Here is a 14,609-nt window from a genome sequence, read left to right as displayed (position 1 = left end):
GGGCATGGGGCCCAGTGAGCTAGGCCCAGGGCTGGGCCAGGCAGAGCTGCACTCTGGCCTCTGCTGGGCCACCTGAGCCTGGCTGTGTCGGGGAAGGGTCTGGATCAAGAGAAGGGTCTGGAGGAGGGAGGGTGGTCTGGAGGAGGGAGGGTGCCCACCCCTGTCCCTCCAGGGTCGGCTCTGGCTCCAGAGGCCTGGCTCCAATGTTCTCGGGCCTTCTCATTCCCTGCCCCCCCCCAGGGCCTCCCTCGCCACTGGACTTCCAGGACCCTCTGGGCGGCTCCCAGGCCCGAACACCTGCCTACCTGGCCGTGCTCTCTGGCAGTCCCCCGGCTGACCCCTAAGCTCCCAGCCACAGCCCACACGCTGCCCCAGGCCCATCACTGCCGGGACCTGCCCACCCTCTTGTCCAGGGCCTGCTGCTTCCTTGTCTGTGAACGGCAAGGGCCGGCGCCAGCATGTGGCCCAGTGCGCTGGCTGACCTGGCCTGGCCTGCTCTGGCTCTGCCCCAGGCTCCTGTACCCGCCACCTGGCCCTGTGAGGCCCCCTCCACCCAGAAGGCCCCTCCGCCCACTCAGCTACGACTCCTGCCCGATCCCCTGGCCATGTGAACTGCCCCGGCTGCTGGGCACTGTGGGCGGGGACCCCTGCTCTGTGGCCTGGCCCAGTAGGGGCCTCCAGGCTCCACGGAGTTGCAAAGGCCCCGACTTCTGGAGCCGCCTCCAGCCCTGGGAACCAGCTCAGGCCCCCACAGCTGTCACAGGTACTGGGCTGGTGACAGAGCCGCCAGCTCCACCAGCACCGGCTGGGGTCCAGCAGCGGGGATGGGAGGAGGGTCTCCACCTAAGGCCCAGAAGGGCCAACCCCGGGAGGGAGGCTGGCAGCAGCCCCAAGCCCTGCAGGCCACGCTGCTCCTGGGAGGGGTCCCTGGCAGCAGACACTCTGTGGCCACATTAGAAAGGCAGTGCAGCCAGCTGCCCCTTCTGCAGAAGCAGGATAGAGGGGCCCTGCAGCTGCCAGCTGGCCAAGTGGCCAGGACCCCGGGTGACCGTCCTTCCGGCTCCTCCAGCTCTGGGTGCCCCCCACGCCTAGCTGCCGCCTGTTGCTCCCACCATGTCCCCTGCCAGCCCCTTCCTCTCCCACCTCTCCAAACCCGGGGCCCTGAGGCCCTCGTGGCTGCTGGTGCATCCAGCTCCCAGCCCAAGCCTCGGGCGGCAGCCGACTCAGGTGTGGCGTCCCTGCTCACCACTGCGGGCTCAGCTGGACACCAGGACTGCCGGGCAGAGGACGTGCCCAGCGCACAGCCACACCCAGGGGGTTTGCTGACAGGGACAGGGCTGGGCAGCCCTGAGGGGCTCCAGCTGCAGAATGAGCTCCCGGGTCTACGCCTGGGCTGGCCGAGCAAGTGCTGTGCAGCTCAGAGTGGGCGACTCGGCCTCTGGGGACAGTGACACCATGGCTACATAACATCTGTGTGGCCTCCCAGACGCAGGGGGCGAGTGCCTAGTGACCAGTGAGCACTGCGTCTAGGACCTGAGCCTTGGGCTGTGGCGGGCCCTCTGGGGAGCTGGCCTCTGCCCCTGTGAGACGTACACTTCAACGGGCTGCAGTTAGGGGCTAGTGCTGCAGCTGCCCTGCTGGCCCCAACTGCCCTCACGGGCGAGGCTGGGTGGTGACAAGAGGCCACCTACCGCATGACAAGAGGGCTGGGGGGGGCAAGGCAGGCTGCAGTTGGAGTGGACCCCCCCCGTGGCCCACAGGACAGACCCGCAGACAGGCACTCTCTTCAGTGCCCCCTTGATCTGGGACTAGGTGACATTCCCACGACCCACACCCAGCAGGGCGCCCTGGGGGCAAGCCTGGCTGCCGCCACCTCCTGCCCTTTTCCTAAGTCCTCCGAGGAGTTTCTGTCGGGGACCTGCAGCTCCCTGCTGCCCCAAAGTGGGCGAGGCCCCTCTCCCCAGGGGCCAGCTGCGGTCACTTACAGTCCCCGAGGGGCTCGGCATCACGGCCCGCAGTCGGCGATGGCGGGGAGAGTAAATCCAGTACCTCCCATCGGTGAACTGCTCGGGCCATGGGCCAGAGGGAGGAGGAAGAGAGGAGAGGGTGAGGCGGGGAGTCCTGGAGCCAGGCGGGCGGAGGGCGGGCAAGCCAGCGGCCAAGCGGGAGTGGGCATGCAGGGGCCTGCACTGCTCTGCGGCCCACCCAGCGTGGAGACAGTCCTCCGGCAGGACACCACCCCACGGGCCCCACGCAGACCAGGACACACACCAGCCCGGGTGTGGGGCGATGGCGCAGGCGGGGGACGGCCCAGGCCCACTCCATCCTTCTCCAGGGCCAGAGGGGAGTCCTGGGCCCCGGCAGGCCCGGCTCAGAGACAAGGAGGCATGTTAGTGAGGAAGCAGTGCTGGCCTGGCCAGCTCCTGGGTGACCGGCCCCCAGAGAATGACGTCCCTGGCCTCTCCTGTTGCAGTTGAGACTGTCGGACCCTGAGTGGGGTGGAGAACCCAGGACTGCCTGGGGGCCAGCAGCCTGGACTGCAGCCCCACTACTAGGTCCACCTGTGGGGTGGGGGCAGCGCCTGGCTGGGGGAGGGCAGGACAGAGCCGGCCTCGCCCAGGTACCACGGTCCCTGGCCCCGCGGGCAGCACGAGGCCCTCCTGCTTTCCAGGAGGACAGAGCGCACCTGGCCTAGCCCCGACCCAGGGGGACAAGCCTCGGGGCCCGTCCCAGCAGTCCAGACGGAGGGCCTCGCCCGGCCTAGGTCTCAGTGTGGGCCCAGCAAGGCCGAGAGTCAAAGGGTGCCAGAGACTGTGGCACAATGAGGTGGTGGTGACGAGGCTGGGAGGGGACCTGGGGTCACCCAGAGCCTGGAGCCCAGCCTGGGGCCTGGGGCAGGGCTGCGGCCCTGGAGGGGAGAGCTGGGAGGTAGGTGGGCGTGACCGAGCAGCCTGTGGCCAGGACGGCGCCTGTGTGCGTGAGTGCACCAAGTGTGCCGGTGACGAGAGTGCACAGGGCAGCATGCACACGTCTGAGGTGAGAACGCGTGTGCACACGCGGGGCAGCGTGTGGTGACGGACACCTCAGGGGTTGGAACTGGCCTCCACGGGGCCCACGGCCTGGGCACTTACGAAGTAGATGTCCGCCGCAGGCGTGTCCTCCTCGTCCGAGGCCTGGCTGGCGGGCTCCGAGGCCTGGCTGGCCGTCTCCACCTCCACGGTGGTGGCAGATGCACCGGCCAAGGAGGCCTCCACCCTGGGACGTGGGCAGAGGCAAGGTCCTGGGCCGTTCTGGGCAGCACCAGCCTCCGGCCCTCACCCAGGTCCTCCCCGCCTCTCCCGTCTCAGGGCGTCGACGGCTGCGCGTCCCTGCGAGGGAGCAGGGTCCCTGAGGCTGACACTGCCAGCACGCCCCCCTCCTGCGGGCAGACAGGACGCCTGTGGTGCTGCTGCTGAGCCAGTGACCTGCTGGCCACTCTGGGAGGTCACATGCCCTCTCTGAGCAGTGTCTCCCCCGCGGGGCGGGGACTGCTGTGTCCTCTTCATGGAGCTCGTGTGCTCCATGCCAGGCCCAGTGCAAAGCCTCCCAAGGTCATGCCCACTGAGGCTCCGGGCCTGGTGCCTCCTTTCCAGCTGTGAGTGACGTGCTAACACTGTCCTGGGTGTGTGCTGAGGCGGTCCCTACACCCGCATGGGAGTGGCCGAGACTTGGTGTGAACACACTCAGGAGCAGGGACGCAGCCTGGCAGCCTGCGCTGCTGGGCCTCCGAGCAGAGCCAGGAAGGTGCGGACAGCGCAGGGGCCGCTCTGCGGGCCCCAGCACTCAAGCCGGGATAGGAAGAAGCCCGCGCAGCCACCCAGCAAGGCCCCATCTTAAGACAGAAGGGCAGGGCGGGCCGCTGGGGCAGCTCGGTCCACAGGGGGCGCGCTGGGGCAGCTCCGTCCCAGCCCTGCCCAGAGCAACAAAAACCACAACCCTCACAGAGTCAGAAACAAATACGAAAAACAGGGAAACAGATATCTTCATATCCTCGGACATTCAGAGACTCATCCAGGGCCCCCTGGGCGCTGTGGACATGGGGGCCAGATGCTGAGCCAGGACTCCCCGGTCAGGATACCACACATGCCCGGGACGTGGCCCAGGGTCCCCTAGGGGTATAGTCAGGCGACTCAGTGTCTCAGATCAAAGAAGTTAAAATAAAGGCACTATCCGTGGCCACCCCTGGGCACTGCCGCTCTTCCTCCCCCACGGCTGCACTCACCCCGCGTCCTCCTCCTTGGGGACGGCCATCTCCACGCCGCACGCAGGCTCCACCTGCACCGTGATCTGCTGCAGGTCCTCCTCCACGTGCGGCTCCTGCTGGGGCCTGTGGGCAGTGGGGAGCTGAGGCCGACCCCCTTCCCACGGCAGAAGCCACCACGTCCTTCCAGGCCAGGGCCCAGCTGCCATCCCGTGAGGAGTCCCAGCCTGAGGCTGTTTCCTGAGCGTGCACAACCTCTCTGTGCCCCAATACCAGAGAGGGCAAAGGTCGCTGGCATCGGAGTGGGTAGCTGGGGCCCAAGGGGATGGGGCTGGGGGCTCACCGGCCATCCTGTCCAGAGGACTGCGTGCGCCGCCTGCAGAGAGACCGCAGCAGGTGAGGGGGCCTTCAGAGCCCAGGACGGGGACAGGACGGCCCGCCCCTGCACCCTGGCCCCGCCCATCTGCAGGGAGCCCCGCCCCCACGACGGGATGCCCCGCCCACCTGTACCGAGGCTGCTCCGAGGACTCTGAGGGGGACCGCTCAGGGATGGAGAGGGAGGTGGATGACAGGGTCGTGGCGATGGAGGCTGTGGTGGCCTCCTCAAAAGAGGGTGGCGTGCAGGGCAGGAGGTCAGGCCGACCTGTGGGAAGAGGCGGCGGGCACCTCCAGGAGCTGCTGCCCCACCCTCGTGGCCAGCGGGCCGCACCTCCTGCTTGGGCACACCGCAGCGCGTCGGCGTGTCCCCACCTCCCACCTCCGTCTCCTGACCTGGCCTCTGGCGGGAACATGGTGGAAGAGCCCCTGCAGCTTGCAAGCCCAAGGCCCAGTGGTGCCACGGCCCTCCCCCCCACACCGGCCTGGTCCTGCCTGGGGCTCTGTGCCCTGCCCCATGGAGAGCTTCCTCTGGTGACAGGCACGCGTGTCTGCCATGCTCTGCTCTCCTTGCAGCTCTCGCCCCAGGCCCAGCCCCGACGTCTGCCCTCCGTGGACCCCAGGGTTGGGAGACGGAACCGAGCCCTGCCCCAGCCGGGCAGTCACCTTCGTCCTCCAGCGTGGGGTAGCTGCGGGCGCCCCGCAGGTCATACTGCCCGTCCTCCCGCTCACTGGGGATCTGGCTGGCGGAGAAGGCGGCACTGGGCCCCAGGGGCTTCACGGCCAGCAAGGCCCCTCGGCCCTTCTTGGAAGGTGAGGACTTGAGAGCTGGGAGGGAGGGAGAGAGGGAGGACACCTGTGCCGGGAGCCGCTGCCCACGGCACGACAGGGTCCACTCCTCGGCACCAGCTGCCCCAGGATCCCTGCCTGGCCTCCAGTGTGACCTGCCCGTCCCTCCAGGCCAGGGACGCTCCTCCACAGGAGGTGCCAGGGAGGCTGGGTACCTCCTGCTGACCCCACTCTGCTTCTCTCAGACTCCTGGGGACCCAGCACCAGGACTGACCCCTGGGGTGGGGGCCAGAAAGAGCAGAGCAGGTGCTGCAGTCAGCTGAGTGACAGCAGGGCTCTACCCAGCCCCCACTGTCTGGCCGGGACCTTGGGGAGCACTTCACTCCGCCCCCCGCCCAGCCCAATGCGCCGACGCGTGCAACACAGTGAACAGGGACTTAGCTCCTGGGCTTTGTGGTCACTGCCCCCTTCCCAGCCCCTGTCCTCAGAGTCCCTCCCCCAGGGGTGCAGGCAGCTCACAGGAGTTCTTCCGAAAGACGGTGTTGCTCATGAACTTGAAGAAGCGCTCTGCGTAGAAGCTGGGGCGGTGGACGGACACCGTGTCCTGGGAGGGAAGCGCACCCCGGGGTCAGGTTTCCCGACACTGAGGACGCGCTCCCAGGGACAGGTGCCATGTTGGGGCAAGGGGCACTCTCCTGAAAAAGTGCCACGGCTTCTGAGAGGGGATCCCAGGAACAGGGAGCAGCAGCTCCCACGGGAAACGGTGGCAGAGAAGCGGGTCTCCCGCTGCAGACAGAGCTGCACCGAGCCTTCCCACGCGGGTGAGGCAGCACCCAGAGACCTGGGGGACCCGGAAACGGGGGCGGAGCCTGGCCCACGCCTGCTTGGCAAATACCACCCCACGCACAGGTGTCTCTGGCTGTTTTTGTGCCCGGTCGCAGAGTGGTGCAGCTGTGGACCAGCTGTGGTCCTCGGTACTGGGCAGACCACAGGGCCATGGCCACAGCACACAGTAGGTTTACACCAGGCAGGGAGCCTGGCACACAGTTGGTCCCCAGCACCATTCTCAAACTTGGCAGGGCACCAGACAGTCTTGGGTGGGGAGGAGCCATCCTGCAGCCAGAGGGTGAGAAGCAGTGTCCCCACCCCCACCCACTCTGGGCCAGCAGCTTCCCAGCCACAAATGTCCCCATGGCTGTGATGTGACGTGGCCCACAGCCTCCTCGGCTGAGGTGTGGCATGGGATCACGTCCCGGCCCTGGGCACGAGCCAGTGCTGTGAAGCCCCCTGGCCCTGCCCAGCCCGGGTGCCCTTCCTCTGGCTGCAGTGAGGATGTGTCCCACCTGGGCCTGGGAACAAAGGACAGTGCCAGGGGTGTGGAGCAGCAGCAGAGGGAAGACCTGGCTGGCCGAGCAGGACCAGGCGGCTCGACCCATCACGGGCAGGCGACCCGGCCGGCGAGGCTCACGACACCCACAGCCCTGCTGCTGTGCCACTCCCTGCCACCCTGACCTGCTTGGTGTGTGTTCTGGAAATTTCTGCTTCTGGATGCTTCCAGCGTTCCTCTGGGCATTCAACTGGGCAGACTGCCTACGCTGGTCAGAGCTGCCTGAGTGGGGGCTGCAGGAGTCCACCACCCACGAGACCGCAGTGCGTCTCAGTCCTCAGAGGACACGGGAGCGGCCGCTTGCGGGGCAGACGGGGTCTCAGGCCCCGCGCACTTGGCCCTGGTACATTTCACGTGGCAACCCGACCCGTGCACACGGGAAGACGCGTGTGGGACGGCGGGAGTCAGAGCGGAGCCCTGCTGCCCTCGGCCCCCAGAGCAGGACTCCGCACGCCGGACAGGCCGGACACTGACTGATGGATCAGCTGTCCCGAGGACCCCTTCCTGCTCAGTGTGGGCCCGCGGTCCCCTCCCCGGGTGGCTGCCTGTGCTTCTCCTGACCTAGGCCTAGGGGACGGTCAGGGCTTTCGTGTGCTGATGGGCAAAAAGCAGCAGCAAGCCACGCACCCCGTCGTGGACCAGGGCCTTCCAGGTGTGCTCCAGCTTCTTGATGAACCTGCAGGAGAGGGACGGGCAGGTCAGCGCCCAGGAGGGCCCCCAGCCTCCCCCAGGGCCCCCCAGGCTCTCCCTCCCAGGGCTCCGGAGGCGGGTGGCCGGGCACCTGTAGGACTGCAGGATGTCGATGATGCCCACGTGCAGCAGCAGCCGCTCCCCTCGGCCATTCACGGCAGGGATGCCGCCCATCCTGGGGGGGGGGCGCACAGTCAATGGCAGGGTTGGGCCTTCGGCTCCCACATGGCAGCTGGGGTGGGGTCCAGCATCGGGCACCCATCCCGCAGCGACTGGGTGGCCCCCAGGGTCCTGCTCCAACTCCACACTGGGGGTGGGGTGCTGCCCGGATCCCGGGCTCGAGGCGCAGGCTGGGCACAGGCACATGCACCCCACACTCTGCGGCCGCGTTAGTCACACGCTCGGCCACACCCGCGCCCTGCGGGGTGCAGTTAGTGAGGTCACACGGGCGAGCTGCCCCAAAGCCGCCACTGCTCCAGGCCCCAGGCAGCCCGAGGGCCGTCACGCAGGCCACCCCAGGCAGGCTCAGCTCACCTGCTCCCTGCCGGCCCCGCAGACCCTAAAACGCCAAGACACGGGCTCAGGGCGCAGCTGTGCCGGGCTGTGCACCTGCAGCCGCCCAGGTGGCCCCAGACTGCCGCTCAGTGTCCCACCACGGCGGTGGCCTAGGGCCTGTGCCCGCCCCAGGGCATCGTGCCTGGTCGCATCTTGGCCCTGGCCCCAGCCAGCTGCCTCCACCCGTCACCTGGAGTGCCCCTGTCACTGAGTTCCAGGGCCCAGAACCCTGGCAGGTCACCTCCCTAATGCCCCAGAGGTGGGCACCACATCCCATGTCACCGGCAAGGTGTCTCTGGATGCTCTGTCCACACACCGTCACCACCCTCCCGGGGACACCAGTGCAGACGAGGACCAGATGGAGGGAACAGCGCTGGCCTGCACCCCACCTACGTGTCATCCATCTCGATGGCCTCGCCGCGGGCAGCCCCACCCTGGATGGACTCCATGGCCGTGGAGTACAGCGCCTTCTGGCCCACGGGCCGCTTCTCGTCCGCGCTGCCCTGGGCGCCCTCGGCCTGCCGCTCCCGCTCCTGCTGGTCGATGTTGTGCACGCCGAGCAGCAGGCTGTAGTCCATGATCTTGAAGCTCTCCAGCACCTGGCAGGGACAGGGCGCTGGACCGGCCGAACGCAGGCCCAGCAGGGACCCCAGCCGCCCAAGGCCTGTCGTCCCCCCAGGGACAAGGGGTCCGCCCAGGCTCGGGCAACAGTCCTGTGCCCAGGTGAGGGCGAGCTCCCTCTGGAGTGGGGAGCCGGGCCAGGGACGCTCAGGACGTGGGGACAGTGGGGAGCCGGGCCAGGGACGCTCAGGACGCGGGGACAGTGGGGAGCCGGGCCAGGGACAAGAGGACGTGGGGACGGCGGGGAGCTGCCAGGCTCTGGAGGGTCTGGCTGCATTCTGGGAGAGGTCTGGGAGCCGGGTGCGGTCAGTCAGGCTGGGACCACAACCCAGGCCCACTCCCGAAGGCCGGGGCCTCCGCTCCTCGGCTCTGAGGCGGCGGCGGCCTGGGGTGCCGGGGTGCCTGGCCAAGGCCACAGGACACAGCGGGAGCCACGTCCGGCTCCTTCCACTGACAGCCTGTGCAGGCTCCGTAGGGTGCGGGCTGGCCACCTGGACACTGCAGCCCGCCGCGGTGCATGGAGCACGCTCCCACCTGAGGGGCAGGGGAGCAGAGGGCTCCTGGCGGGGCAGCCTGGGCTTGTGGCAGGGCACCCTGAGGCGGGGCCCGGGACTCTGCGGGGATGGGCTGGCGGTGGACGGGGCGGCCTCACCAAGCAGTCCCGCTGCAGCGTCTTGACCAGGGCGCTGAAGGTGTCGGTGTCCAGCAGCAGCCCCTCGGGCATGTCCTGCATGAAGTCCAGGTCCTTGTAGGTGGGCGCACTCTTCTCCTTCTCCTTCCTGCTGGCCCGCCGCTTGTACGTGGAGCCCTTGAGGTCGAACTTGAGGTGCATCTTGACCACGCGCGGCAGCACGTTGTTCATGACCACCACGCGGATGTTCTTGCCCCCCGACTGCACGCAGTACAGCCCGTAGAACTTGGGCAGCAGCGTCCGCGGGTTCTGGTTCAGGTTCTGCCAGACGAGGGTGGTGGCGGGCATCAGCGGAGCCTCTGAACCCCTGCCTCCTGTGGCCCCCGGTCCCAGGAGAGGGCCCTCATGAAGCCCCTGCCGGCCCCTGCCTGCCCTGGCCGGGCCCCGGGCCTGTCCCTCCAGGCCTGGCTCTCGAGGCAAAAACCAACTGGCCCTTCACAGTCCGAGGTGGGGACCCCGCCGAGGAGAGCCCAGCGCTCCCCTGAGCGTGCCAGCAGAGGAGGACCCAGCGGGGCACCGAGCACAGGCTGGACCGAGCGGCCGGGGCGGTCCCCGTGCCCGGCACTGGGCTCCGCCGGGGAGGGGACGTCCACCCTGCCTCCGCATCCGGGGCCGTGGCCCCATCCTGCCCTCTCCCACCCGGGGGCCAAGCCCTTTCTGTGTGAGTCATGAGGGGCCGAGAGGCAGAGGGAGCCCACCCCACACCCACCCAAGCAGCTGTTCCTTGGTGAGGCACCGGCTGGAGGCTGTCCCCTCCCCCTGCCTGAGTCACCATCGCTGGGCCCTGGGGGCAGCCCAGAGACACTGTTGCTCAGGGACAGGATTTCTGGGACCCAGGACTCCTGGGGGCTGGGGGCAAGTGGCAGCGAGTGTCCTCCCTTCCCTGCCGGCGGACAGCAGCCGGGCCTGCCGCTACAGGTGAAGGGCCTCAGGGGCGGGGCGGGGCGGGGTGGGGCAGGGGCTGCGAGGCCGCGCACCATGTAGTAGCCGGGCAGCAGCTTCTGCAGGAACTCGGCCTCCTTGTGCATGACGGTCTTGATGATGAACTCGTCGTCACTGGTGACGTAGAACAGGGAGCCGCTGGCGCCCGGGTTGGACAGCTCAATGAGAGGCTCGTTGCACAGGGAGTACTGCAAGACAGGGACACGGCTGGCCTCCTCCGGCAGAGGGAGGCGCCCAGAGAGGGCGGCAGGGGACGGAGGGCGCACAGCCCTGCCAGGCACAGGCCGAGACCTGTTCCCAGGCTTGCTGCAGCTGACCGTGCGTCAGCTCTGCCCGAGGGGCTGGGGCCCACGTGGGGACGGCAGCCGGGCCACGAGACCAGGGTCCACAATGTCTGTCCGCTGGCAGACGGTCCCGCGTGGTGAGCTCGGGTGTCCTTCCTGGCAGGCTCTAGCTGGACGGCCAGGCCCACCCGCGGCTGGCCAGGCTCTGGGCGGCTCCACTCACCAAGTAGTCGTCGGGCCGGATCCCAAAGAGCTCCCGGAAGTAGCGGAAGGCCACGGGCGCGTAGGTCTTGAACCGGAAGTCCTGGAAGTGGTGGGCGGGGGTGAGGTTGCTGCCTTCACTGTAGAGAGGGACGCAGGGGACTGTGAGGGCCGGTGGCTTTCGGGGCGCCTTTCCCCACATGTCCGAACACCCAATCCTGCCAGTGCCACAGGGCTCCTGCTGGGACAGAGACGCTGTGGCCAGTCTCAGGCTGCCCCCTCCTCAGTAGCCATGGAGCCCACCACGCTCCTGAGCATGTGGCTGCCAGGATGGGTAAGGCCACACACCCCCCCCCCCTTGCAGCTGGGCATGGCCATGTGACTTCTTGGCCAGTAAGACAGGAGGGGAGCAGAGAAGGATGTGTGCTATTTACTGATGGGCCCTTTTCCTCTTGTCCCTCCTGCTGCTGGAATGCAGACATGATGGCAGGAGCTTGGGCAGCCACCAAGAAATTGCTGTTTACAGAAACTACACGTGGAGGATGGCAGGGCACAGCGACTAGAAGAGCCCATGGCCTCCAACGCCCTGGAACCTCCTGACCAGCCCCAGGGATGGCCTACAGGCACCTTTAGGTGGAAGAGAAACAGGCTTCCACCTTTCCTTTTTTATGGTGCTGGGGCTGGACCCAGGGCCTGGCGCATGCCAGGCAAGGCTCTGCTGGGCCGCCCGAGCACCACCATCCTAGCTTAAAAAGCCACCGCGCCAGGCCCGGGGTCCAGCAGCAGCCGCGTCCTGGCTACGGGAGGGCCGCGAGATGCCAGGAGAGCCCGGCCCCGGGCCGCCCACCTGGGGAAGAAGATGCTCTCCACCACGTAGAAGTCCTGCATGAGCACATCCCGCTCGGGCTTGGAGCTCAGGTTGCCCACGGTGTAGCCGATGCCCAGCTGGATGGCCCCCTTCAGGGTGGACGAGGTGGTCTGCGGGGACACAGTGCCATCGAGACTCTGCCGCCTGCTGGGGTCCAGGGAGCCCGACGCCAGCCAGGCCGTCCCGGCTACGCGGGCTCCCTCCACAGCCACGGGTTAGTGCCGGATGGAGCCCAGGCCCCCACAGAGCCAGGCAGGCGCCGGCCACTGCCCCCCAGAGCCACCCCAGCCCGCCTGCCCTCGCGCTCTCCTGTCTTGCAGTGCTGGGCTGGACCCAGGGTCCACTGCTGAGCCAGGCACAGCCCTGTCCCGTTCTGAAGCAGGGTCTGGCTAAGTCACGGAGGCCGGGCTCCCGCCTGCCGGCTCCTCCGCGCTAGCTGCCCAGTCGCTGGGTCGACAGGCAGGGCCACTGCGCCCCACCAGGACTGCCTCGGGGCACGGCTTAGTGACGCCCGGCTGCGTGTGCTCTGTGGCTCTGACGGCAGGTGGGCAGTGCCGACTGTGGGCCTCCGGTTCCCGCCTGGGCTGCCCTGCGCCAGCCAAGGCCACACAGGGACCGGCACACGGCTCTTCGCTCTGTGTCCCCTGCAGTCCAAGCCCAGTCACCCCTAGTCCAGACCCACACGCCCGTCCCAGGCCTGCAGGTCACCTGACAGGACAGCACACACAGGGCCTCCCTCAGGCCCAGCCTTTGCCAGGGCCGCACCCTGGTACCACACCCACACCTGACCCCTGTGCCAGAGTGGACACAGATGGCCTGGGCACTGCATGTCCCCAGCCAGCCCACCACGAAGAGTAGGAACGAACCTTCTTGTAGGTGGTCTCTCCAGATGCATCTACGCCTCGATGACCCAGCTTCTTCCCGTGGCCAGGGCCGGGCTGTCCTGTCATTGACGGGGCCTGGGGACAACGGAACAGGAGTTGAGTGGCCGAGGTGGCCTGTGCTCTGCGAGCCCTGGCGAGGGGCCAGTTACTGTGCCTATAGGAGCCCGGGCCCAGGCCAGGTGGGGGCTGGGGACACGGTGGGCTCCAGGCAGAGCAGGAGGCCCGTCCAGGGGCCCACAGTGCCCAACTCTGGACATGCAAGTGCTCACACCAGCATTAGGACCCGTGGCCGCTGGAGGCAAGCTGGCAGGACGGGCAGCCCCAGGGACGGGGACGGGGAGGTCTTGGGCGGCACTGCCTGGCCTCTGGCGGCTCCAGGCCGGGAGCTCTGGCTTCAGGAGAGCCGCGTGTCCCGGGGCAGTGCCTCTGGAGCAGGCCCCTGCGTGGGGAGCAGGCCAGGCTGTCCCAGCAGGTGGGCACGAGGCACTGACCCCTCAGGACTCCCTGCTGTTCCGGGGAGCCTGCAGGGACACAGCCAGCGGAGAGGAGGGGCAGAGAACGGGTCATGGCCTCTCTGGCCATCACTGACCTTGAACCTGTGCCACTCAGGGAGCCCGTCCACCTCTACCCGGTCCTCGGGTGCCTGACCTCCACCCAGCCCTGCTCAGCCGGGTTCTCTCTGCTGGCCACCAGGGGGCGGCTCTCCAGGGCTGGACACCCGAGTCCCCAGGGTACTGTGCCCACAGCACGTCACTCTTCCAGATGGCCCTGATGGCCCTGGAGGTGCCCAGGGGCCACACCCAAAGTCGAACGTGTAGCAGGGGTCCCTGGCCAGGTGGAAGAGCTCCCCCTGCCCCGGGGGGTTGTTAGGGACCAAGGGCCGGAGAGCGGGGAGGCCCGGCTGGACACACGGTGGCCACGTGGGCTCTGCTGCCCAGATGTCAGGGCAGCTCCTTGGGCCTCCTGGGAAGTAGGCCTGGCTCCCACTGCTGCCCAGGACGCGGCTTCCCGACACTGACAGGGGGACCGATGGCTGAGATCCAGGACACCTGGGAAGCTCCAGGAGGGGACAGAGGGGTGGGCAGGTGGGGCAGGGAGCAAAGGGACAGACACTGGGGAGGACAACTCCCGCGGGCCTCCCCGGGGCTCATGGCAGCGCCCGGACCAAGCTGCAGCTCAGGGGGTGCAGGCCCGGCCTCGGCCGCCTGGCTCAGCCTGGCAGACCCTCCTGGCCACCTGCGGGGCGCGTCCCTGCTCGACGCTGCAGGGCAGACGCGGGCTCACTGCCCACAGCCCCGCCACGGCGCCCAGCCTGGACGGTGAGCCGCCCCAGGACCCCGGCCCCGCCCTGCCTCTTCACCCCGGGAGACTCACCTCGGACGAGCCCGACTTCTTCTGCGCCGAGCCTGAGGGGAGAAGAGCGCCATTCAGCCTGCAGATGCCCCGCCATTGTGCCACAGTCACCAGGAGCCACCCCTGGTCCCCAGTCATCCCACCCTGTCACCAGGACCTCTCCCTGGTCATGCCATCACCAAGAATTGCCCCCAAGCCACTCCACCGTCACCAGGAGCCCCGGCCAGGCTGACCCTTGCTGGGCTCCTGGACCCTAGAAGACCCACAGGGGCCACGTCAGGGAGACGCAAGCCGCTGGCCGCGTGGACTGGGGGCTGGGGTCCCAGCGCAGGTGAGAGGTGGCCCAGGCCGGGGACCGTCAGCCTCGGGCAGCATGGGGACCTGGCTGCACTGTTGTCACCGAGGCCGTGAGGGGCCGAGGCACACACCTGACCCACCACGGCAGAGACGCTGGGTCCCGGGGTCACAGGGAGATCAAGTGACAGAAGGGAGCTCAGCCCACAGCCAGGTCCCCAGGGCCAGGGCAGCAGTCGGGGAGCTGTGGCCAGTGGGAACTGGCCGGGCCCCTGGGCTGAGCACACACAGCCCCTGCGGGCAGAAGGGACCTCCATCCTGCCCTGCTCCCTGGCAGCCTCTGGCTGCGGAGGAGGCCACCCTGGCCGGTCTGTGCCCCAGGGCAGGGCACTCTGGGCAGGAGGGGGGTGCGGGAGTGCTACCAGGCAGTGTCCG

At 68.5% G+C, this 14,609-nt stretch overlaps 1 protein-coding gene across 4 annotated transcripts in view; it reads right to left on the bottom strand.

Moving 5' to 3' along the window:
* The window catches only part of Pip5k1c (phosphatidylinositol-4-phosphate 5-kinase type 1 gamma), a 36,190-nt gene that overhangs the window by 4,219 nt on the left and 17,362 nt on the right, over positions 1–14,609 (bottom strand). For 2 of the 4 annotated variants that reach the window (XM_026404261.2, XM_026404263.2), the window contains exons 2-17: positions 13,902–13,933; positions 12,510–12,602; positions 11,623–11,753; positions 10,798–10,915; positions 10,326–10,478; positions 9,310–9,609; positions 8,430–8,635; positions 7,573–7,656; positions 7,419–7,467; positions 5,924–6,008; positions 5,282–5,443; positions 4,745–4,883; positions 4,584–4,616; positions 4,262–4,366; positions 3,132–3,255; positions 1,986–2,063 (exon numbers count right to left, since the gene is read on the bottom strand). In XM_026404261.2, coding sequence (XP_026260046.2) covers positions 1,986–2,063; positions 3,132–3,255; positions 4,262–4,366; positions 4,584–4,616; positions 4,745–4,883; positions 5,282–5,443; positions 5,924–6,008; positions 7,419–7,467; positions 7,573–7,656; positions 8,430–8,635; positions 9,310–9,609; positions 10,326–10,478; positions 10,798–10,915; positions 11,623–11,753; positions 12,510–12,602; positions 13,902–13,933 — 1,892 coding nt within the window. The remainder of the gene's footprint in view (positions 1–1,985; positions 2,064–3,131; positions 3,256–4,261; positions 4,367–4,583; positions 4,617–4,744; positions 4,884–5,281; positions 5,444–5,923; positions 6,009–7,418; positions 7,468–7,572; positions 7,657–8,429; positions 8,636–9,309; positions 9,610–10,325; positions 10,479–10,797; positions 10,916–11,622; positions 11,754–12,509; positions 12,603–13,901; positions 13,934–14,609) is intronic. The other 2 variants (XM_026404262.2, XM_026404264.2) reach the window with 1 other exon arrangement.

Source organism: Urocitellus parryii, chromosome 3 (genome assembly GCF_045843805.1).
Source record: "Urocitellus parryii isolate mUroPar1 chromosome 3, mUroPar1.hap1, whole genome shotgun sequence".
In the NCBI taxonomy this organism is placed as follows: domain Eukaryota; kingdom Metazoa; phylum Chordata; class Mammalia; order Rodentia; family Sciuridae; genus Urocitellus; species Urocitellus parryii.
The sequence above is the reverse complement of the archived record's forward strand: the minus strand, read 5'-3'. Positions and strand labels throughout refer to the sequence as shown.